Raw genomic sequence first — 24,263 nt, forward strand, 5'->3', positions numbered from 1 at the left:
TATCTCTCCAGATCTTATTGTGTGAAATGAATATTTATAGATATTTATTTCCTTAACAAAGTGATATCGTACAGTATATGATGCTTGGAAATCTGCTTCTTAAAAAATAAATAATGTCTGCTTTGACATTTCAGTAAATATGATGAGGTTTTACTTTATTTCCCCTGAAAACATGACAGTTTGGTGAGTGCGATCCAACAGGTAATAATTCTGAGTCACAACCAAGCCAAACAAAACATTATGGGCTATGATCTGTTTGTGCAACCAAGATTTTAAAAGAGTGTAGATTTTTAAAGGGAAAAAGGGAGGAGAGGAGAGAATACACACCCACTCAAGCCAATCAGGGAGCAAACTAATGCTATTGCTATTTGATGAAAATAACCAACCCCTTGGCACTCAAGTGGCTATTATCCTAGATAGAATGTCAGTGCTAACATTTCTCCATTTGAATTGTTTAATTTGTTTACCTGTACCCTATTGTTCCAGGAAAAAAAAGAAAAAAACTTTTTTAAATGAAATATCACCATTGGTACTTCTCTACTTAAAAGATTTTCTTTTATAATTTATCCATGTGCCGTATTTCTCCAAAAGCAAAGAACTTAGGGTGGGTAACAAGGATGTATACATGTGTAAAAAAGCATAAATAGGAAAAATTATAGGTCAGAAAAGAAATAGAGTCAAGAATTAAGTTACACAACGAAATACATCCATCCGTTCTAGAAACATCATGTCAACAATGTCATTTATAAAATAAAAGAATAGAAAAATAAATACACTTTATGAATACTGTTCGACTGGGTATAAGACACGAGTCTTCTTTCCTAAAATGTTGCTCGTGTGTTTATAAACATGAAACCAGTGGGGGAAAACGGCATGTATCACTAGATTGAGTAACAGTGAAATATATTTTTGGGATGGATGACATATTAGGATCTCTTTCAAATCAAATTGCTTTCATTCTCTTTTGCACCCTGCCCTTGATTGCCTGGCCTTCCCAGAGGCTTTTCCATCCTGAGAGTTATTATTTCTCTGCAGCTATGGCCTGAAACTACCAAACTCCCCCACCTCCTTGTTTTGGAGAGCTGCCTCACAGAAGGAAAGCAGTGGCCATGCAAAAGGAGAAATTCAAAGCCTTGACCCTGCCGATCTCCCTTGCCCTGGACTCTGCTTTATCCCACTTGTTTTTGTTCTAACTTTTGATAAATCTCGGCTCTGTTACCCCTAATAATTACCAGGTGGAATGAAAGGGGCGGGGGTGGAGACTGGACTATTAAAATCCCACTAGCTTCTTGACTCTGATTGGTTGGCCCTGGTGGAAAATAGGTCTTCAAGGACCTCTCAGTATATTTTACCAGGCACAAGTAGGATGCTATAGACTGAATATTTGTGTCCCCCTCACCCCCAAACTTGTAAGTTGAATGTGATATACAGTCTTTGGGAGGTGATCAGGTTAGGAAGGTGAAGCCCTCCTTAGTGGGATTAGTGCCCTTGGAAAAGAGGTCCCAGGAATTTCCCTTGCCCCTCCTGCCACGTGAGACATCAATAAAACAGCCCTGCATGAACCAGGAAGCAGGCATTCACCTGTCGCTGAACGTGCCAGTACCTTGACCTTGGACTTCTCAGCCTCCAGAACCATGAGAAACAAGTGTTTCTTGTTTATAAGCCAACCAGTCCAGGGATTTTGTTATAACACTCTGAAGTGACTACGACACGGCAGACATTCCAGATCATTTCCTATATCTTACCTTTACTAAAAGTAAGGGAAAATTTAATACACAAAATGCTAGTCAAAGTTTATTTTCATAGTTGGTATAGATAAGAGTGTGGTTGAAACAGCAGTGAGAAGACATGTTGCATCTGTCACTTGTAAGAGTGACAGGAATGGGGAGGATAGAGGATGAGGGGGTCCTGCTCACTGTGCACTTTGATTTATTTCTAAAAAATCTGAAGCAACTCAGAGTTAATAAGATCTAACAAAGAAACAAACAAAAGGAGGAGGAAGGTAAGAGGGAAGGAAGAAAGGAACGCATGAACGAAAGAGGGAGGGAAAGAAAGAAAGAGAGAGGAAGGAGGGGCAGCTATAACATGCAGAAATGAAATATCTCTAATGTGGAAAACAAACACCATACAAAAAAGGGGCGCCTGGGGGACTCAGTGGTTGAGCATCTGCCTTTGGCTCAGATCATGATCCCAGCGTCCTGAGGTCGAGTTCCTCATCGGACTCCCGGAGGGAGCCTGCTTCTCTCTCTGCCTGTGTCTCTGCCTCTGTGTGTGTGTGTGTCTCTCATGAATAAATAAATAAAATCTATATTAAAAAAATCTCTAATATGGGAAATGGAAGGAAAAAGAGAAGCCTGTATATATTGCTTAAGTTACTGTCAGTGCTAAATTCTCATTTTTGTGATTAATTATAGTATATATAATTATAGTACACAATACATCAGCTAATCTATTATAAATTAACTTAGCATCAGAGACAGAAACTAAAAACTATTAATTATTCCTGTTCAGAATGGCAGGGCCAGGTCACAATATAAATGTGTACATTTAGGAGTGGCTTTTTACAGACCAGTATGCCAAAGATTGTGACATACATACACTCAGAATAAATCCAGTTGAATTGCAAGATTAATTAATTTCTACTACAGAGACTATTATTTTAGGCAACATTCTTAAATCTAACTCTTTTCTTCAGATTGTACTTCTTTTGTTTGTCCACATTATAAAACTCAAAAATTCAGTATGCAACTCCAACTATAAACCTTCTGAGCCAGTATAAACAAGTCTGGCAATTCAGGAGTTGCCTGAAACTCAAGAGACCTGCAGGAGCCTCTTCAACATATTTTTCCAGTCATGCAATAAACCCCAAACCTAATTCTTTTCCTCTTTCTTCTGGCAAAACAGAGAGAAGGGATGGCTTTTGCGAAAGACTCCAAATAATTAAAATAACATAGCCAGCTTGGTCTCTCGGTGCCACTAATACGTGACCGCTTTTACAAACCAAAGACATGTGGAACATAAATTTGTTTCTAGTCCAAATATTTTTTCAGCGATGTGCTAGTAAATCTTTAAGAAGGACGTGGGGAAGTGACCAGGGAGCCAATTCCTGTGTTTGCCAATTTCTGTGGAATAAGGATTCCCACCATGACTGATTCCAAACCACCAACCCTTTACATTCCACTCACCGGTGAATTATCCTCTTCACTGTTCCTTGTCCCTTCTCTACTTTGCACTCCCATCATCTCACTTTAGTCATCAGTGTTTCTCACTGAGCACTGCAACCATTCCACTCCAAATTCAGTCCCTGAACTCTCTTCATCTGTCCTCAGCAATGCAGCCAAAAATATCTTCCTCAAATGCAAAAGTTCTTGGGGAGCCTGGATGATGTGGTCAGGTAAGTACTGGACTCTTGGCTTCCTCTCAGGTCATGATCTCAGGGAGTGAGATGGAGCCCCTTGCTGGGCTCCACGTTGAGCATGGAGTCTGCTGAAGAAGTCTCCCTTTCCTCCTGTCCCTCCCTGTTGCACTCTCTCTCTCTCTCAAATAAATAAATGTTTTTTAAAAAAAAATGAAGTGCAAAGGTTTTGAAGCAATGGGATTCAGTGTCTTCAGATAAAGCCCAAAGACCTACCATAGCTATAGATGGGCCTTTTTGATTTGACCCATATCTGTATCTTATCTAGTCACCCTGATTGGCTCAAAGTTTCTTGAAAATTCCCCCTCAGGACACCTGGGTGGCTTAGTGGTTGAGCATCTGTCTTGAGCTCAGGGCCTGATCCCAGGGTCCTGGGCTGGAGTCCACAAAGGGCTCCCTGCAGGGAGCTCCCTCTGCCTGTCTCTTCCTCTCTCTGTGTCTCTCATGGATAAATGGATAAAATCTTAAAAAAACAAAACAAAACAAAACAAAAAACTCCTCATGTCTCTGTGTTTGTGTACCGTGTAGTTTATTTTGTTACTAGTGCCTTTGTTTTGGTCATTTCATACCCTCAAAACATATTTCCTTCCTCCTCATCATAGGAATTCAAGCATGTTCTGTTGGAATACTCTCCTCTCAAGCTTTACCAAAATATAATTCCTAAAACAAACTTGTGGGATGACTTAAAATCCTGTATTGTAACTATTCACATGTTTACCTTCTCATCAGACTGTGAGCTTCTTAGAGAAAGAGGCCAGGTTTATTTTTCAGCTGTAATGGAACACAGTTGAAATATTGATGTCATGTCTAAAAACTGAAAATAATGTCAGTTTTGAGAATCTATCTTTATAGTGTGTTCCCTGATAGAATGAAGATAGTAGGATTCAGTCTAAAATAAATATTCTTAAATATCTCAAATTTTGCTCTTTGCATCAACGTATGCCGTTCTTGGTAATTCCTTTAGAAAATTAAAAAAAAAAAGTGTCTGGAAATGCACATTAAATTTGCAGATGATCCTAAGCTAAGAATATATATCATCTTGGACTTATGCTCAGAATTCAAAACAACTTTAACATTTTCTTTTTTTTTATTATTATTATTTTTTTTATTATTTATGATAGTTACACAGAGAGAGAGAGAGAGAGAAAGGGGCAGAGACACAGGCAGAGGGAGAAGCAGGCTCCATGCACCGGGAGCCCGATGTGGGATTCGATCCCGGGTCTCCAGGATCACTCCCTGGGCCAAAGGCAGGTGCCAAACCGCTGTGCCACCCAGGGATCCCTCAAAACAACTTTAATAAAGAGAAATCATCAAAAATAAAACTTAGCAGGGACAAGTTTAGAGTGGCATACTTTGGGATAAAAAAATGAAATTACACAAATTGAAGAAAATAGAGGAATCATAATAAGATACATATGTACAAAAGCATTACATTTGAAAAAGCACAAGACAGCACTGTATAAACAAGAATAGAACTTTAATAATCAGTCATGTTTTGATTAATTCAACAAACGTTTCTTGACAGTCTACTCTATGCAAAGCACCAACTGGATGCTGATCATTTATGAGTTGGTACTGAGGAAGAACTATGTCCATTTAATCTACTTTTAATAGACCACACAACAGTCCTTCAAGAGATACTCCTAGATGATGAAAATGAGGAAATGCAATAAACCATATAATAAGAACTGGTCAGATGTTCACTTCTGTTTTATATCCAAATTTGGACTCAGTAACTTTAAAAGAAACGTGAACAATTTGAAGAAAGTTCAAAAGAAGTCATAGGGAACTGACAGCATAGATTTAAAGGTTAAAGCAATTACCTTAAAAAAAGAAATAAAAAAGAATCGGTATTACTTAAATGGAGAAAGAAGGATGAGAGCTGATACTAACAGAACCACAATCTTCTATCTGAAACTCTTAGAAACAAATATGTTTCAGACTTCAGAAAATTTGAGATTTTTTTTTTAAATTTGAGATTTTTTTTTTAATTTGAGATTTTTATAAGTTAATACCTGTATATTTAATATAATACATAAACCAATTCTATCCTGCAACATTCTCCAGCAAGGCCTAGGATGAGACTCCCAACACTTACATATTTCTACCGTCAAACCTATGAATTGTCTAATCAAGTGGGATAAGAAAGACTATGCATAGCTTCATGTAGGTTCAGACCAGATCAGCTTTTGCCATCAAATGAGTAACTAATAAAATTTCAGCTTTCAGAACTTTTTGGATTTCAGATTTGTCTTTGTCTTGCTGAGAGATTTGGGTTCAGGAAAGCTTTTAAGTGTTGAAAGCTTTAAGGTGGCTTATTTGTACTTATTTGTAAATGGAGTAGCTCTGAGAGACATTCTCTAAAGTGCTTCTTCAATTCAACATTAAATAAACATAGCAAGTAGGAAATATCACCTCCCAAGATCTTCTCATCTCACAATTACTTTGCATTTTCCTTACATGACACCATTTCTCCTCCCTTCTTGCCTAGAACAGTTTTTCCATCCCTCTCCCACTGACTCATTCTAAATCAGCAACTGGATCTATGAAGTGTAAACCCTTCAGAACTTGCTTTGCCCTTTCTTTTTTATCTAGGCTCCAACTACACATACATATGACAACTCCTTCCTCATTAATGGTCTGGGCTTTATAAAGTAAAGAAAATTACATGCATTTCAGGACAGGGTAAATTTTAAGTTAAGATATTTTTAATAGAAAACATGCTTTTTAAATATCCTTTTCATAAGCCAGGACTAAAATGTCTAAAGCACTTTTAAAAACATATATTTAATATTTGAGCAGACTTTCAAATCACAAAAGTTACAGTTCACCTGAAAAAGTAAATTTCCTTTTACTTCAGATTCAAAAAATACTTTGAGATTCTAAACAAGCAAACAAATTAATTAGTCATGATTTTCATGCAACCCTTAAAATTTAGCTTATGTTAGAATGTTATGTTCTACATTATGCATATATATCTATATATAATGTGTGTGTATATATATATAGTATTACAATTACAGCTGTGACCATTGTTTTTGCCATATATATGTAAAAATATGTGTTAATTTTCTTAATCACATGAAAAACAGATATTTTAAAAGTATTTTTGTTATTGTATAGATTTTTCTTTGTATCAACCATAGATTAAAAAAAAACCACAAGAAGAAATTTAACTTATTTAATCTAGTAAATATTCCATTTATAATATTTTCATTCTTCCCATTATATAACAAATATTTTGGAACTTAACATCTAGCTTACATGGTATAAAAATTTACTCACCATCGTTCTTCATCTCTTTCTTCTTTCCCGCCTTTGCTTTTGTTTTTTTCTCCAAAGGAAAAATTTCAGTGCTGACCATAAGAAGCAGTGTTTGGTCTCTGTCACAAAAAATACAAAATTTTTTAAAAAGTTAAAATGGTCTAACATTTCTTTCAGAAATCAGAGGTTTCTGATGCTGTTATTTTCAAACATATTTTTTGGTTTCTGTGATTTTTGCTACAAATAAGCTTGCATTATTTATTAGGTATTTGATACCACTTTTTTGATAAGATTCTTAAATGTGCCAAATTAGAGGCAGACAATCCAAGCCTAGGGCTGAAAAGGCATATTGATGTTATTTCATTTAGCAGAAAACAACAGATGGTTTCCCAAAGGATGTATGTGGAGATCACAGAATCAGCTTTTAATTGTGTTAATGAAAGAATCAGGAAGTGGAGGCTATATGGACAATATACACTCTTATTCATACATGTCTTAGAAATCACATTTTCATTAGGAAAACAATAATTATCTCTGGTTATTTTGTGAAAGCCGAATGCATCAAAATGATGTATATGTGAAAAGAACTGACAGCAATGTGAAATTCAGACTGCTCTCTAGGTAGCAGTCTGAAGGAGCAGAACACTGTGTTTTTGTGAAATTTCTGCCAAGAAGTCATGAGGCCAAATGACTATTTTACTTAGATTTTTCCCAACCACAGGAAGTTGAAAACTTTATTCATTTTCTAGCCCAGTCTTATACCCAACAAACCTATTTGACTTTTGAATAGATCTAAGTAGATTCCAAAATTCTCATTGTCTTCCAGTACTGTGGTAGACATTAAAATAGAATAGTTATTCATATTCAAACATTCCAATCACCTGTTGTAGAAAATGGGCGTTTTTCCTCCTTAATTGGCCTATTCATGAATAGTAATGGAAAAATCCAGTTAGGAATCCTTAAAACCTTATCCTGTGACCATGAAGTGGTTATGGCAGAAGAGAATGTTTTATTTGAAATTTTTGGGAGTGAGGAGTTTAGAGACTGGGAGGATCAGTTTCTGATTTGTAAATGTCTATAGACAATGAGAGATAAATAAAGGTGATGGTAACAATTATAAATGAGGCATGTATGTCAACAATTCATTGGTAAAACCTGTAGGACATGATATATATTGAATGTGAAGTATTGAGAGAAAATGAAGAGTTAAAGACAATGCTTAAATTAGTCCTGATCTGAATTTAACCTTTGTTACATTCCCCTTGCTCACTCAGCCCCAATCATCAAACTCTATGCCATTATACAAAAACATCAGGCACATTTGTGTTAGTGTCTTTGAACTGGCTATTTCTTCTTTTCTTCCTTCAGACATTTCCATAGCTTGTTCTTTTTATCAAGTGTTTGTTCATCTTCTCAGTGAGAACTTGCAAGACCTCCTTGTTTAATATTGCAACTATCACTAATCCCCAACATGATGATGATCAGGAATCTGATGGAGTTATAATAATTATGGGAGAATAGAAGGTAAGTTCTCTTTTGAACACATCAAAAATTTTTAAAAACGTGTTGAAGGCAGTTACAAAAATAAATCTGTAGCATAAGAAAGAGATAAAATTTAATTGTATGTTCTTAGAGGTACTCAAAATAAAGGTAATATGGCTATTAGGACTGCTGCTTCAGGGCAGGATGAAGTATTCATGCCAACTAGAAAAGCCAAGCAAATTATAAATTTTTTTTTAAGGTATCAGAGAGCCGCCAAAGCAAAAAGTCTTGGGAGAACTGAAATTCCAGGGAAAACAGAGATAAATTCAGAGGTAGACTGAGGATCTATAGTTTCCTTTTTCTCTGGGGACATTTGCTGATTCCAGGTATAAACAAAAGGCTTAGAATATGAGCACAAAGAGAGAAACTGCTGCTTAGACACAGATAAACAATCACAGTTTGGAAAGTTAAATGGGATAGAATGACAAAATTAGAGGCCCAAGAGACCTCAATGCACAGCTAATCCCCATCTCAAGACTTTGCTATATTCTGAAGATGTGCAAAGCAAAAGCTTAAAGAATTAATTCATAACTCTGAAAAGCAGAGGGGGATATTCCAATTTCTAAAAAGACAAAGTACTAAAAAAGACAAAGACACTATATTCTCAGTTAAAGGCTTATTGAAGGCCATACCAGAGGAACAGATACAGATCATAAGTAGACTGAATCTTAGCAAAACTGTACCTCAACTGCAACTTCCTGAGCTTAGTCCATAGCTGGATGAAAGTGAGCAGTTCTCTATTATATAGATATGCTTTTAAGACATAACTTTTTAAAAGCAGATTGAAGTTCACAGCAACACTGAAGGGAAGGAAAGGAAAGAGAAGGGATTTCCATATACCCTCAGTCCCCACATATGTACAAGCTTCCTCCACTATCAAAATCCCTCAACAGGGTAGTACATTTATTATACCTGATGCACCTACATTGATACATCATAATCACACAAAATCAACACTTTTGGTGTTGCACATTCTATGGGATTGGGCAAATTTATACTGACATGTATCCATTATCATGATATTATACAGATATATTATACAATATATTATATATATTTTCACTGCCCTAAAAATCCACCTATTTATTTACCCCCTACACTTATCCCCAACCACAGGCAACCATTGATCTTTTTACTGTCTCCATAGTTTGCTTTGTTTTTTTTTTTTTGAATGGCATATAGTTGGAATCATACAGTATGCACCTTTTCAGATTGGCTTCTTTCACTTAGTAATAGACATTTAAGTTTTCTTGTTTTTTCATGGCTTGATAGCTCATTTCCTTGTAGCAACGAATAATATTCCATTGTCTATAATATACCAGTTTATTTTTCCATTTATTTATCCTAGTGAAGAATATCTTGGTTACTTCTAATTTTGGCAGTTATGAATAAACTTGCTATAAATACCCATGTGCAGGTTTCTATCTGGACATAAGTTTTCAGCCCTTCTGGGTACCTACCAAGGAGTATGACTGACATGTTTTTGATAGAAACTGAAAGAATTCATTCCCAGTAAGCCTGCTTTAAAAGGAACATTAAAGAAACTTTTTTTTGGCAGAAGGAAACTGAAACAAGGATACCTAGAAAACAAGAGTATCAGGAGAATCAATGTGTGGATAAATTTAAATGAATGCCAATTATACGAAATGATTCTAGTAACATGCTGGGAAAATTAAAATATATAGAATTAAGCTTGAAGACAATTATTACTCAAAAAGTAGGCAGTGGTATATGAAACCAAAGTTTTATAAGGTTAAACATTAAATGTGGAAGTGATAAAAGGAATACCCTGTATTAGACAATCATTATCAAGGATATATCTTAAAATCCTAGAGCATAAAGTATAGAAAGAATAGCAAAATAGTGTATAACTAAGAAGTATAGAATAAAATATGGAAGAATTAAAGAGTTCTTTATCCAAGAGATGGCAAAAAATTAAAAAATATATCAAATAGATTAGTTAAAAAATAAGTTGTAAAATGGTATTTATGAGACCAGTATTACAATCAATAATATTAAATATAAATGGATTACATATTACTAGTAAAAAGTTAAGATTATCAGATTGGATTAAAAACACCTACATGCTATTTATAGGAAACACATCTTAAATATAAAACACAGAAAGAGTGTATGTAAAAGGACTGAAAAAGATATTTCTTTTTTTTCTGAAAAATATATTTCATAGAAACTCTAATCAAAAGAAAACTGACATAGTTATATTAGTATTAGAGAAATCAGTCTCAAGGGAAGAACCATTAGTAGAGATAAAAAAATAACATTTTATAAATAAAGGGGTTGATATAATCGTAAGATAGCAAAATTATAAATCTATATATATCCCATAGCATGGCTTCAAAATATATAAATTTAATTAGCAAACTGAAAAGTAGACAAATTCACAATCATAATGAAAATTTTAACACATCTTTTATGACAGCTGATAGAAAAGGCCAAAATAAATAAATGCAACAATATAGAATGTATATGAACAGTATAATTAAATCTGACCTAAATGTACACAATATAAATATTGTCTTATGCTCTGTATTGCTTAGTATTGGTCAGAGTTCTCCAGAGAAACAGAACCAATAGATTGTGTGTGTATATGTGCTATTTATATATATAAACCTATCTATAACATAGATACATATATTTTCTATTTATATAAAATTCATATATAATATCTATGTACATATAAAACAGAATTAATAGAATATGTACCAAAAGTGGTAGAATGTGTATATTCTATATTCTGTATTATACACACACACACACACGCACACAAAGTGGTTTACACAAGGAATTGGTCATGTCGTTACAGAGGTTAACAAGTCTAAAATTTGCAGGGCCAATATACACATATATACAAAGTGGTTTATATAAGGAATCGGTCATGCAATTACGGAGGTTAACAAGTCTAAAATCTACAGAGCCAATGGTCCAGTTTGAGTCCAGGGGCCTGCAGGCTTCTATAGAACTAGCAAAGCCAATGTCCCACTTTGAAACTAGACAGGAGAATTCTTTCTTCCTTGAGGGAGGCCCAGCCTTTTGTTCTCTTCAGGCCTTCAAACAGATTGGATGACGCCCACTCATATAATGGATTGTAATCTGATTTACTTACTCTATCAATTTAAAAATCTCATCCAAAAACATTTTCACAGAAACACTCAGAACATTTGACAAAAAATCTGGGCACCCTGTGGCTGAGTCAAATTGACACACAAAATTAACCATAACACATTCATTATAAAGAAATGTTCCTTGTTGTCAAATCATAATATAATCACACTAGGCTCCAGAAATAGAGAAAGAGAACACAAATTATCAATGATAGGAATGAAAAATGATCCTTTACTATAAACCCTAAAGACTTTAAGATAATAAAAATATGCCTGATGATTTGGATAAAATGAATAAATTCCTAAAAACACAAGTTTTTAAAATTAACAAAAAATAAATAGAAAATTTAAATAATACATATCTGTGAAAGAAATTGAATTTGTTAAGTTTTTCTTACAAAGAAAATCCTATTTAGACAATGTAATTAGTGAATTCTTCCAAACATGAAAAGGATAGTGACAGTAGGAATTATTCACAATCTTTCAAATAGAAACAGAGAGAAAACTTTACATAATCTTGATTCCAGAACCAGATATTATAAGCAAACTTATAGCCTCAAGGAGTCCAAGGTCTTAGAGGAGTCAGAAATAAAAAAGGAAATCAATAGAGCAGAAACATAGCAAATAAGGGGAGCAGGAGGTAAAATTGGAGAGAAATAGGGGCCAGCCATGTAGGACTCTACAGGCCCTGGAAGAAAATTCTGAAATTTATTGAAGCCAGTACTCATCAGTTCATTTATATTCAAATATTTAACCTAATTATGAGATCTCAAGTCATAATTAAACTTATCAAGGAGGGGGATCCCTGGGTGGCTCAGCGGTTTTGCACCTGCCTTTGGCCCAGGGCGTGATCCTGGAGTCCTGGGATTGAGTCCCATGTCAGGCTCCCTGCAAGGAGCCTGTTTCTCCCTCTGCCTGTGTCTCTATCTCTCATGAATAAATAAATAAAATCTTTTAAAAAAGAAATTATCAAGGAGAAGCTTCACTGAATATCACCTCAATGTGATTTGAAAGATTATTTTTTATTGAATCTTTTAAATTTTCAAGAAACTGCTCATGTCACTTTTGAAAAAAATAAAAATATAAAAGGTTTAATATTTCCATTTGGATATCATACTATACAAATTTTAATAATGAATATTTAACAATATAAAATGGTTCCTCTTAAAGGTACACATAAGTTGTATCATCAAAAAAACACAATGCTATCATCTCAAAAGCCTTATTTTATTGACTGATTTTTTTTCCCCCTCTTGGCACTGCAAATTACAAGAAAAAAAAAAAAGGTATCCAGTAAAATTTCCCTCCTTCCTTTTCTTATCTGGCACCTTCTCTTTTTGTCCTTTCCTAACTTTTTCCTTTTTTTTTTTTTCATGGAATGTATACTTGAGGTCAAGATGTAGCCAAACATACTAAAACAAAACAAAACAAAACAAAACCTTCTTTCACTTCTCAAGTATAGTCCAACTAGGATTTTTAACAAGTCAAATGAGAAGAATGTTTATCATATTAGCACATGAATATAAAGTGGTTCCAAAATTTTTGAGTAAATAGATGACTTACAAGAAAAATTCTGAAACCGCAAGCTATGTTAGCAAAATCATGTAAAATGTTTGACTATATCTGACCACAGAAGTATATTCTCTTGAAATTCCTAAAAATCAAAATCATGACTACCATCAATGAGCTATTAAAAAACCCTCAATTTCTTAACATGGAAAAAGTTTATCTCCTGTTTCACAAAGAATGGTACAGGTGAGGAGGATCTTCTACTGATTTACATTCTGAGATGTCTCAAAGTTATCTAGGCTTCTAGTTGTGTCTGCCATCTTGGGGGTCCTCGATCCTTAGGATATCAATGAGAGTATGATCATGAGGACCTTTTAGAAGTCAGGCAGGATACATCTTTCCATTCACATTCCATTGCCCAGCACTATTCATATGGCCCCATTTAAATGCAAGTGATCTGGGAAATGTCGCTTTCCTGTGTGCCCAAGAGGTGTGGTGCCCAACCATAGAAAATGGTTTGGTGATCACATAGCATTATCCTGGCACAAGCTGAAAATACATATTCAAATAAATTGATAGAATATGTAAATCTATACTGAAGGCCTCACAAATTAAATATATGACTGTTCTTATTTTTTTAAAAAAATCATACTGGGGTGCCTGGGTGGCTCAGTAGGTTAAGCACCCAACTGTTGATTTCCACTCATGTCATGACCTCTGGGTCCTGAGATCAATCAAGCCCATGTGGGGCTCTGCACTCAGCATGGAGTCGACTTGAGAATCTCTCTCCCTCTGCCCCTCTCACTGCTCACCCTCATGTGCACTCTCTCTCTAACTGAATACATAAAATCTTTTTTAAAAAAATTCAGACCATAGAAATAGGAGATAGAGTAGGGGAAGTCAAAATGAAGGGACTATACTTTGCCTGTGACTATCGGGCCACCTATATCCACAGATAAACAGAGTAAACAACAACACATCATTTATTTTGCTTCTAGGCTAATCATGTATCCAAACTGCAACTTTTACAGGCTTTTCTCTCTGGGAATATCTCAGATTGTTTTGCAAAATGGGACGAACCTTGAACAAAAGGGTACAAAAGTCTATTATCTTGCTCAAAAATAATACACACATTGGGTTTTTTCAGTAGTAAGTAGTCTTGTATTTCAAAATAACCTTTTTCTTTCAACTACATTAAAAATACACACACACACATACACACACATGCACATATATGTCTATGAATGTATGCATACACTTCTGGGAATTATGGAATACTTGAATCTGCCTTAGTTGGCTGAGAAATGAAAAGTTATCATCTCTGTGGCTCAAACAAATAAACAATGACAACAACACTAAGATCCAATGCTTGGCAAAATAATAATTTAATAGCAGGGAGTTAGCATGTAAAAAGTTAATTATTCTCTTATGAAAAACCAATTTCTCTCTGTCCTCTGCGAGGGATGTCTGGGTTAGTAATTCGAAGCACTAATTGCCTGAGTTTAGAAACTCCTGGGATTTAAAAGTGTCAGAAGGTCAAAATAGTAGGACAGGTAAGTGAAGGCTTGTTAGCATGAACTAGCAATTGGGTAAATGAAAGGATGAAAAGAAAAAATAACCCAAGGGAATGCTGAGCTAAAAGCTGGTGGCAGCAGGAGGGCTTAGAGCAAGGCGATCATTAAAAGTTCTTTGGCATTGGCTTCTTTACAAGAGCTAACAATGCTTGCTGATGACACGCTCTGTGGTCTTATCCAATTTTTTTTTTTTTTTGGTTTTGGTTTTCCTTTGGTGACACGAATTCACTGCTGGATTCACTTATACACCCAAAATTCACTTTTTCGGGCAACCCTGGTACATATTGGAAGGTACAGGCGGATGACTCTGGAAAACAGACATCTTGCCGAATACCTTTTCCTCTCTGTGCTTGACCCTTTATATCTTTCTGTTGAAACTCAGACCTGGTTTTCTTACCCATCCCTTCTCTTCTCTGTTTTCTTTTCTCTGATGTGCTCAATTTCTGAACCCACCATCTCCAGCCAGCCCGGGTAGTGCTGGATCCTTCACAGCTTCCCCAGCCCCACGGGGAACAAAGCCAAGGAACCTCCTGGAGAAGAGGCACCTCTATCAGAGTTGAGAGGCAGAAGGGACCCCTAGGTGGCTGAGAGGGTGTGTGTCTGCCTTTGGCCCAGGGCCTGATCCCAGGTTTCCAGGACCGAGTCCCACATCGGGCTCCCTGCAGGGAGCCTGCTTCTCCCTCTGCCTGTGTCTCTGCCTCTCTCTGTGTGTGTCTCTTGAATAAACAAAGTCTTAAAAAAAAAAAGTTAAAAAAAAACAAAGAGAAGGGCAGTGTTAGTAGGGAGCACTTCTGTTCTGAAGCATTGAAAACCAGCACACTTCAGGATTCGATCTGCATTTTAAATTTATCTTTTGATGTTGTTGTAAGAGTAATATGTTCATAAAAGTTAAAATAAATATAGAATGTATAAGACTTCTCTTGCATCCTCCCCAGTCAAAATAGTTTGATAGGTAGTCCTTTCCAGTACTATCCCATGCGCGTGTAGTCGTGTATATGCCATACATACACATAACCTGTGCACTCGTGTTACATTTGCAAATTGTGTTATAGTTTATGTAAAATAGAATGCACACATTTTAAGTATATGATTTAATGAGCTTTAACAGATACTCCTGAGTAACCATTACCCAGTGAAGATACAGGACCTGCCCATCATCCCAGAAAGTTCCCTCATGCTCCTTCCGAACCTATTTCAACAGCCCTAGATGTAACTAATACTCATATTTCAAAAATCTTAGATTAGTTTTGCCTCTTCCTAAGCTTTGTATACCTTTTGTTTATGATTTCCTTTGCTCAATATAATGTTTTCGGGTTTCCACCTTGTTGCAGAATATATCAGTAGTTCATTCCCTTTTTTTGCCAAGTAGTACTCCATTTTGCATGAATCCACAATTTTTTTAAGATCTTCCTATTAATGGAGATGGACATAACACTGCACTATGCAACAACTTTAATGAGTTTTTTTTTTTTTCATTTTTCCACTCAGAATTACAACCTGGACATGCTTCCCTAAATGTCCCTGCCACTCAACTGATTCTTTACTAAGACTGCATAGTCTTCCTCCATAGGGATGCACTATATATTATATACTTGATCCCCTATTTATAATTATACACTTTGAATATTAAAATAGTTTTATAAATTAAGGTTATCCTTGCAAATAGTTGCAAAAATTACCATGGTAAAGATGTGTCTAAGACACAATATGGAATGTCTAATAAATCAAGATCAAGATTGTTCTCACTTTGCAACCCCATTACCAAGATAGGATCACATTTGACAGTTTTTTAAAAAATTATAAACTAGTAATTATGAAACTATTCTTTTAAATAAGAATACGTATTCCTATGCTGGATTTATCAACTTCAAAAATATCTCTTGGCCCTCTGATGTGAAAGATGAGAATTTTAGTGTTTTTGTACTATTCTCACTTCCTTTACTTGTCTCTGCCTCTAGATTTATATTTTGGTTATGCTATTATTTTTACATTAAGCATCTTTACATCCTGTTCTACAACAATAATTAGCCCTATTCATTCTGTCTAGAATTTGGTTCTGTAAATGTACACATTTACACCTAACACAGCTAAAAGTGCTCCAAATCTATCATGATATAAATTTTATACACTCAAGAACTAAATATAAACAGGATTGAAAAAAAGAAAAAAGTGTAATATTATATCAATGAACCCCTATTAGTTAAAAGTGAATATTCCAAGTTTGGAGAGCAGAGCAATCTATTTTGTCTACTTTCATCAGGCTTTTCAAAATCTTCTTCATTGTAATCAACTAGAATTTGTATGTTATTTTAACTTTTTTGGTGGGGAGGATATTCTTGCTTTATTTTGTAGAAATGTCTCCATACAGATTATTTTTTCTTGCTAAGCATATAATTAACTTTGCGCCTTTGCAAGTTCAAAATATGAATTTGCCACGTATTTGAGAGTTTGGAATGAAGTGCTGAGAATCAGAGGTCCGATGTCCTCTATCTCATTCTGTCTCCTTCACAGGGAACTTCCCATTTCTCTCTGCATGCTTTCGGGTTTTTTTCTCCTTTACTCCCAGTGTTCTAAAATTTCCAGCACCTACTTATGTTGGGGCTTCATTCATTTGTCCTGTCTGCCACTGGTGGACTATTTTTTATCTATACTCTACTTTCTTTTTCTTTATTTAAAATATTTTTTTAGGGCACCTGGGTGGCTCAGTGGGTTAAGCGTCTGCATTCAGCTCAGGTCATGATCCAGGGGTCCTGGGATGCAGTCCACATAGGGCTCTCTGCTCAGCAGGAAGTCTGCCTCTCCCTCTACCCCTCTTCCCTGCTTGTGATAGCTCTCTGTCTCAAATAAATAAATAAAATCTTTTAAAATGATATTGATTTGAGACAGAGACAGAGATAGCAAGAGAGAGCATAAGCAGAGAGAAGAGGGAGAAGCAGACTCCTTGCTGAGCAGGAAGCCCAATGTGGGGCTCGATCCCAGGACCCCTGGATCATGACCTTAGCCAAAGGCAGATACTTAACCCCCGGAGCCCTCCGAGGTGCTCCTCTTTATTTAAAATATTGTTTCTTCTTCTTCTTCTTCTTCTTCTTCTTCTTCTTCTTCTTCTTCTTCTTCTTCTTTTTTCTCTCAGCCTCCATATCTCCTTCAAACAGATGGTAAAGTACCTGAATTGATTCCCTTAAGCCCTGTTAATGTTATATTTTCAGCCTCTGTTTTGGGTCTACATTCTGAGCAACTTTTCCTATTTATCTTCCAGATCCAGTTTAAGGCTCTGTCCATTATTTTATTCAGCTCATTCACTTTCTTTTTTAATTTCAGCAATTATGGTTCAAATGTCAATGTAGTTGTTACATGATTAGACCCTTTACAAGGATATTTTATAATATCAAAAGTTACAGGACTTACCATGTGTCAGGCATATTTTAAACATTTTGTATGTAACGACTTACTTATTCTCACAGTAACCCTAAAAAGGTTTCCATTCTTAACCCCATTTCACAGATCTGAAAACAGAAACACAGTTAAATGTCTTGTCCAAGAACATAGCTGGCTTCAGTATCCATGCTTTTAACTACTGTGCTAAACTTTCTCTCTTGGTTTAGTGCAGTAACTTCACAAATCTTTTTGAAAATACTAAATATAAATAAATATTTCATAGGGGTTTGTTGTTGTTGCTATCCAATTTCTCTTTTTTCTCCTTCAAGACTAAAACTCTTTTATATTAGCTTTTCCTAATCAGTTAATTAGGTTGAGTGCATTAATGTAAGTTTGCCATTGACTATTGATCCTAAAATATAGAATCCCCTGCCATAACCTATGGGTTCCTGGAAAGCTGGCCCCTATTTCCCTCCAGTTTGATTTCCTTTCCCCTTATGTTTAGCATGCTTTGTCCTACTAGCCTTCATATTTCTTGTTGACTCTTCTAAACCCTTCCCTCTATATACGTATTGTATCTGTTAATCTCTCTATCCAGAATACTCTTTCCCCAGTTCTTTGTTTAGCTAGCTTTTTATCATTCTTCAAGTTTTTCTGCTCAAATGCCATCTTTTCAGAAAAGATCACCCCAACCTTCTAATCCAAAGTGGACCCCATCCTGACACCCTGCTTCATTGATAATACTTCCCATAATCCATGATAAACTTGTTAATTTCTTAGCTTACCTGTTTATTTTTATGTCCTATCTAGAAAGTTATGGCAGAGACTTTGAGTGCCTTAACTACCATTTGCCATCCCATGCACTGAGCACTATGCCTGGAGCAGAGGAAGTGGTCTTGATTTGAACTTAATTTGAATTGATATAAGCATCACTGCTCAGGTAACTGGTGTTCCTACCCAACTAATTGAAACATAACAACCAACTCTCACATCAATTTGAATAGACAAGGAGAAGAACCAAGTGCAGAAGGATGGCAAAAGCGTTTTATAATTTATTGAGCCCTCTTTTACATTAAAAAAAATCCACAAAGATTTATTCTCTTATCTATAAAATCAAGCAATATGTTTTTAAAAATTATTTATTCATGAGAGACACACACACACACACAGAGAGAGAGAGAGAGAGAGGCAGAGACACAGGCAGAGGGAGAAGCAGGCTCCATGCAGGGAGCCTGACATGGGACTGGATCCCGGGTCTCCAGGGTCAGGCCCTGGGCTGAAGGCGACGCTAAACAGCTGAGCCACCCAGGGATCCTGCAATATGTTTTTTTTTTTTTAATTTTTTTTTTAATTTTTATTTATTTATGATAGTCACAGAGAGAGAGAGAGGCGCAGAGACACAGGCAGAGGGAGAAACAGGCTCCATGCACCAGGAGCCCGATGTGGGATTCGATCCCGGGTCTCCAGGATCGCGCCCTGGGCCAAAGGCAGGCGCCAAACCGCTGCGCCACCCAGGGATCCCTCTGCAATATGTTTTAACTGAAAATGCCTTACTGCAGCTGAATATTCATTGAGCATAAGTTCTATTTTTCTTTCCATTTTCTTTATGTACAGTTGTGTTTTAATTAAGGACAATATCCTACACTAGCAGCCTTTGGGATATATCTCATTGATCAAAGGTGAGAAACAAATAGGCGACATTTACAAGGACCCCAAAGCACATATGTCTTTCATGTGAAAGGAGACCAATTTAAACTCTCACAGTGTGGTGTTACTAATGGTCCTCAGCTGGGCAACCTTCTGAAAGTACAGTTTTGATTAGAATGCAATTACTTTTCTGCAAGTAATGGAGAAAGGATCGACTCATCAGAGAATACAGGAAAGGAAATACGGGGGAGGGAAGGTAAAAAGAGAGCAGCTGTTACATGAAATGTAGAAATTGGAAATATAAACCTTGAGAAAATTCTTCAGTTACTATACATAAATATTGCAGAAATATTTTCTTCAAAGCCATAGTTTGAAGGAGCTGTTTTTAAGGGCAATTTTGTTAGGGCTAATGGGTAAGCCAAATAACTTAATATCTAATATAGCCAATGAACTTTATGTATACTAAGCTAAGACAGCTTCATAATAATATGACAATATCTTTGGTTACTACTCCCAGACATCAAGCAATCAAATAAAAAAGACTCCAAACCTTCTCTTTTACATAGTCACTAATTAGTTCATAAGATAATCTTTTGTTTTTCCAAATTTCCAAAATCAAATTTCTTATCTTAATGAATGACTTCAAGTATAGAGCTGATGTCATTTTAAAAATATTGGCCAGACAGTCTCTTTTTAAAGGTTATTAGAAATCCCACTTCAACCAAAGTAGTCAGGCAAGAGTTCCTGCTCCCACAGCCCCTGAAGAAGGTAGATTTATCCCTGGGACATACTGAGCAGGAAAGGATGTGGATTTGGGCCTACCAGATCTGGCAGAGGCTGAAGATGAGGAGCCACACTGAGAATAGGGGGATGGACTGGATAGCTGCAGGCTGTAGTAAGTCCCTTTGCCATCTCCCTCCCCCATCCTCTCCAGTTGTCTTCTCTGCCTGGCTTAAGGAGTATACCAATACATACATACACATGCTCACACATGCACACACATACACACACAGGGCTGATCACTGGAAGATTCATCTCTAGAGAAACTTCACAGGTCCACAGACAAAAGACCTGTGGACTTATATACTATCCAAAGAGAACAAAGCCCAGAAGAGAAATTCAAGAGGAGAGCAACACTTAAGGCACTAATAGAAAAAAATAAAATTCAAGGAAAAAAAAAGAAGGAAGGGAGGAAATGAGGGAGAGAGGGAAACAGAAAGAGAGAAAGATGGATGGAAAGAAGGAAGAAAGGAAGATAGGAAAGAAGGATGGAAAAGAAAAAAAAGAAAGAAGGATGGAAGAAATGAAGAAAGGAAGAATGAGCAAGCCACAGAGGCAGAAGAAGCACCAGAAAAGTAAAGGTGGTTCAGTATTAAGCCAAGAAAAGAAGACATTGTCCAGTATCAAATGTTGAATAGATGTTAAACTAAATGAGAATGGAAGAATGCCTGTGGAATGTCACCACTCTTGTGTGTGTTTTGTTTTGCTACCTTCTCAAAAGCATTTTCATTAGAGTACTGTGAAGGGAAGCCAGATCGTAGAAGAAGGAATGAATGGAAAATGAGAAAAATCAGAAAAGTAACATAGGCAGTTCTTTCAATATGTTTAGCTATAAAAGAGAGGAGAAACCAGGAGGAAGGGCTGGAGGGGCTTGGGAGGGATGAAGAGTTGGAATGAATGAATGGATGGATGGTTGGTTGGTTAGTTGTATTTGCCATTTTGTTCTTAAAGAAGAGGTAGTAGCTCATCTAAGTCCTCATTAAAAAAAGAAAGGCGCAAAGAAGTTGACAAAAGAAAAGAGAGATAGGGTACCTAATGAAATTAGGTTATGGAAAGAGATAGAACCAGAGCCTGGGTGGAAAGATGAGATTGTGCAAGAGGAGGAATCCTCTTCTGATTGCACAGGAAGGGAAGAGAAATGGGAGAGTTATGGTCACAAGTAAGCTTATAGGCTTCGTAGCAGGAAGGCAAAAGGGGTCCTTTCTCAAAGTTCTCTTTTCTCTGTGAAGTAAGTGGTGAGGTGCACACTGAGCACCAGGAACAGTAAGGAAGAGATTTCAGGATAGTCAAGATGGAGAAGAAAAGCAAGAATTGCCAAAGAACTAGCAAAATTGCCAATGTTTGAGTTGCGATGTGAGACTAGATGTATTGTGTGTTCTGAAGAAGTTTCCTCATGTGATGTTTCCACAGTCCAAAGTACCACAAAGGGTGAGCAGTTTGGTGAATGTTTTTCCAGACAGATACAATGGGAAGAGAATGGGGTAAGGGGGTTGAGGTGTTCTTAAGTTTGGCGGAAATAACGAACCATAGGTCCAAGCTTCATGGGGGAGGAAACGAGTGCAGGTAGCACTGATAGGGAAATACTAACGAGCCAGTGTATCAGTGGGTAAATGAGATAGAAAAATTGGCATATTGAAAGGAAACTGAACAGAGCATGAGGATCTTAGGAAATGGCACCTCCATATGCTTAGAGATCACCCTTGATTCGCTCCCTAGTCCTATATCTACTCCGTAAGCAGTTCTCCTTAGCTCCACTACAACCAAAGTATTTCTTGAGTCTGTCCATTTTTCACCCCCCCTTTGCTGACACCTTTGTCTAATGCACAATTAGACCACTATGACATCCTGCTAACATCCAGCTCCCACTTTGTCCCCCTGGTCTCCTCTTAAGGCTGTCTCTACATAATAGCCAGCGTGACCTGTTCCAGGTTCAGTACTGCCTCACTTGCTCCCAACCACACTTTAAATAAAATCTAAATTCTTACCAGATCCTCCAAGATTCTAGATAATCTGTCCCTGCAGACCTTTCTGACTTTTGTCTTCTACCTTACTTATTACTGATGAGGAAGTCAATGAACTGAGAAGACCAAGATGCTGGATGGGTCATTCGCCTGGCATTGAAGTCACATACGTGAGGGAGGTACGATGAAATAAACAGCTTGTAAGAGGCTTGGACTTTTGTTTGATCATTCATTTTAATAAAATGATTAAATTAACTGAAAAGTAATAAAAAATATCCTGCACTGTAAACCCTTTAAAGATATGAACTACAACCTATTCATATTTCTATCTCCAGCAACTAGCACTTTGCCCGGTTGAGCAGGCAACCAGGAATTTTTGATTAGTTGAATAATTGTGTGAATGTGTAAACACAGAAGTTTATAGGATGGATGTATTAGAGTCTGTTGTTTTCACTTGCCATATACCTATCTATTCCCCCCTAATTTTGCTTTGGGGAAAACATCCCAGTCTTTCCTTCATGAAGTCTCCTTAAACCTGTCAGGGAGTTCTATCCACTCCTGGCATATGGCTCAGGAAAGCTCATCCTTGTTCTTCTTTAGGGAATTTCAATCTTGACCAGCATGATGTTGAAACTGGAAAAACTGTTGGAGCTGGTTCATGTCAATGGCAGTGCACTAAGATTTCCTCTCCTAAATACCTAAATACCTGGGACAACCTGCTTTCTTTGCCTTTTGAGAGATAGTTCTTTAATTTTTCCTTCACTATTGTGAGTTGCATCAAAGATTTATAATAATTTTTTTTTTTTTTGGCATAAGCTAAGCAGACTCATTTCCTCTTGCTTACGACCAGAGAACGCTAAGACACTGGAAATGTAACACAATTAGGAGAAAGTATATTTCTTTTAAGAATTATAGAGTTCTGCTAGGTGCAAAACAAAATATCAGAAATTCTTCTTATCAAAACATCTAAAAATTCTTTCAGAAAGAGTTGTCATCTTTACGCAACTTAAAGGGCGATAAGGAAAATTATCAAATAACTTGAATACGATAACATGAGATTAGTGTGTATAAGAGATACAGGTGAAATACCAAAGGGAATTGAGGAAAGGGATTCCTCCAGCTGGGGTAATTGTGGTAGAACCAACATTTGGTGTAGGTTTAGGACTTGGGCATGCTGACTTAGGAAAGGCACTCGGGATCAGCACAGCAATGCAGAGGGATGGGAAAGCATCAAGTATGCGCCATGGTCAGCGAGTAGATCAACTTGCTACAGCACAGGAGCCATGAAGGAGAATAATACGTAGCATACTGGAACTGAAAATCCAGGCTAGGAGAAGTCTGGCTTGGAGTCTGAAGGCAATAGGGAGCCATGCACACTCTCTGTGCAGAGTTCTCTGAAAAAGCAAGGTGTGTAAGGTCACATGTGATGTCCTGGAGCAAGGTGAGGAACAAATTAAAGAGACAAACTTTCAATGTGCTCTGATAGTTCAATCAAGGCATAATTAGTACCAGAACGAAGAAAATTTCAAATACTTTCTACTTAATTGATGCAAAGGTAAGAATCAAATAAGGCAGTGAGACCTGAACAGAAACAAGATGCTGAAACTGATATATTCCACAGCTCTGTACTGTGACCTCTAATTTTTCCGCCTTCCCTCTCCCAAGTTTCAGTTACCCATCTCCAACACACTTTCACTGGGATAAACCAGCGTTACCATAAACTGACATACCTAAAAACAAATGTCCCCTTTGATTCTCCATCCCATAAATCACTTTCCCTTCCCTTTACTCAAACTTAGAAACAGCTCCGCCTCTTTCTGTCCAGAGGTGTCTTTCTGTCCAGAGGTGAACTTCCATTCACCTTTGTATCTTATAATTTAGGAAAGACCCTTATTTGTTCATGCCTGGCTATCACTGCAGCCTTGTTCTGATAAATCTCATCGTTCCCCTTTCTCCCCACTATATAGCAAGACATCAATAAACTGCCTGAAGTTGATAAATTAATCTGGCAGACGCAATGCAGCACTCACTGCCGTACAGGCATGTTGAAAACAGTTAAAAATAATAATATTAC

General features: G+C 36.5%; 1 protein-coding gene across 3 annotated transcripts in view; it reads right to left on the reverse strand.

Annotated features, from left to right (window-relative positions):
• Positions 1 to 24,263, reverse strand: part of LOC144293670 (uncharacterized) — a 370,284-nt gene that overhangs the window by 110,682 nt on the left and 235,339 nt on the right. For all 3 annotated transcript variants that reach the window (XM_077864647.1, XM_077864646.1, XM_077864645.1), the window contains exon 6: positions 6,701 to 6,798. In XM_077864647.1, the coding sequence (XP_077720773.1) occupies positions 6,701 to 6,798 (98 nt within the window). The remainder of the gene's footprint in view (positions 1 to 6,700; positions 6,799 to 24,263) is intronic.

This window comes from Canis aureus, chromosome 22, assembly GCF_053574225.1.
Source record: "Canis aureus isolate CA01 chromosome 22, VMU_Caureus_v.1.0, whole genome shotgun sequence".
Lineage (NCBI taxonomy): Eukaryota > Metazoa > Chordata > Mammalia > Carnivora > Canidae > Canis > Canis aureus.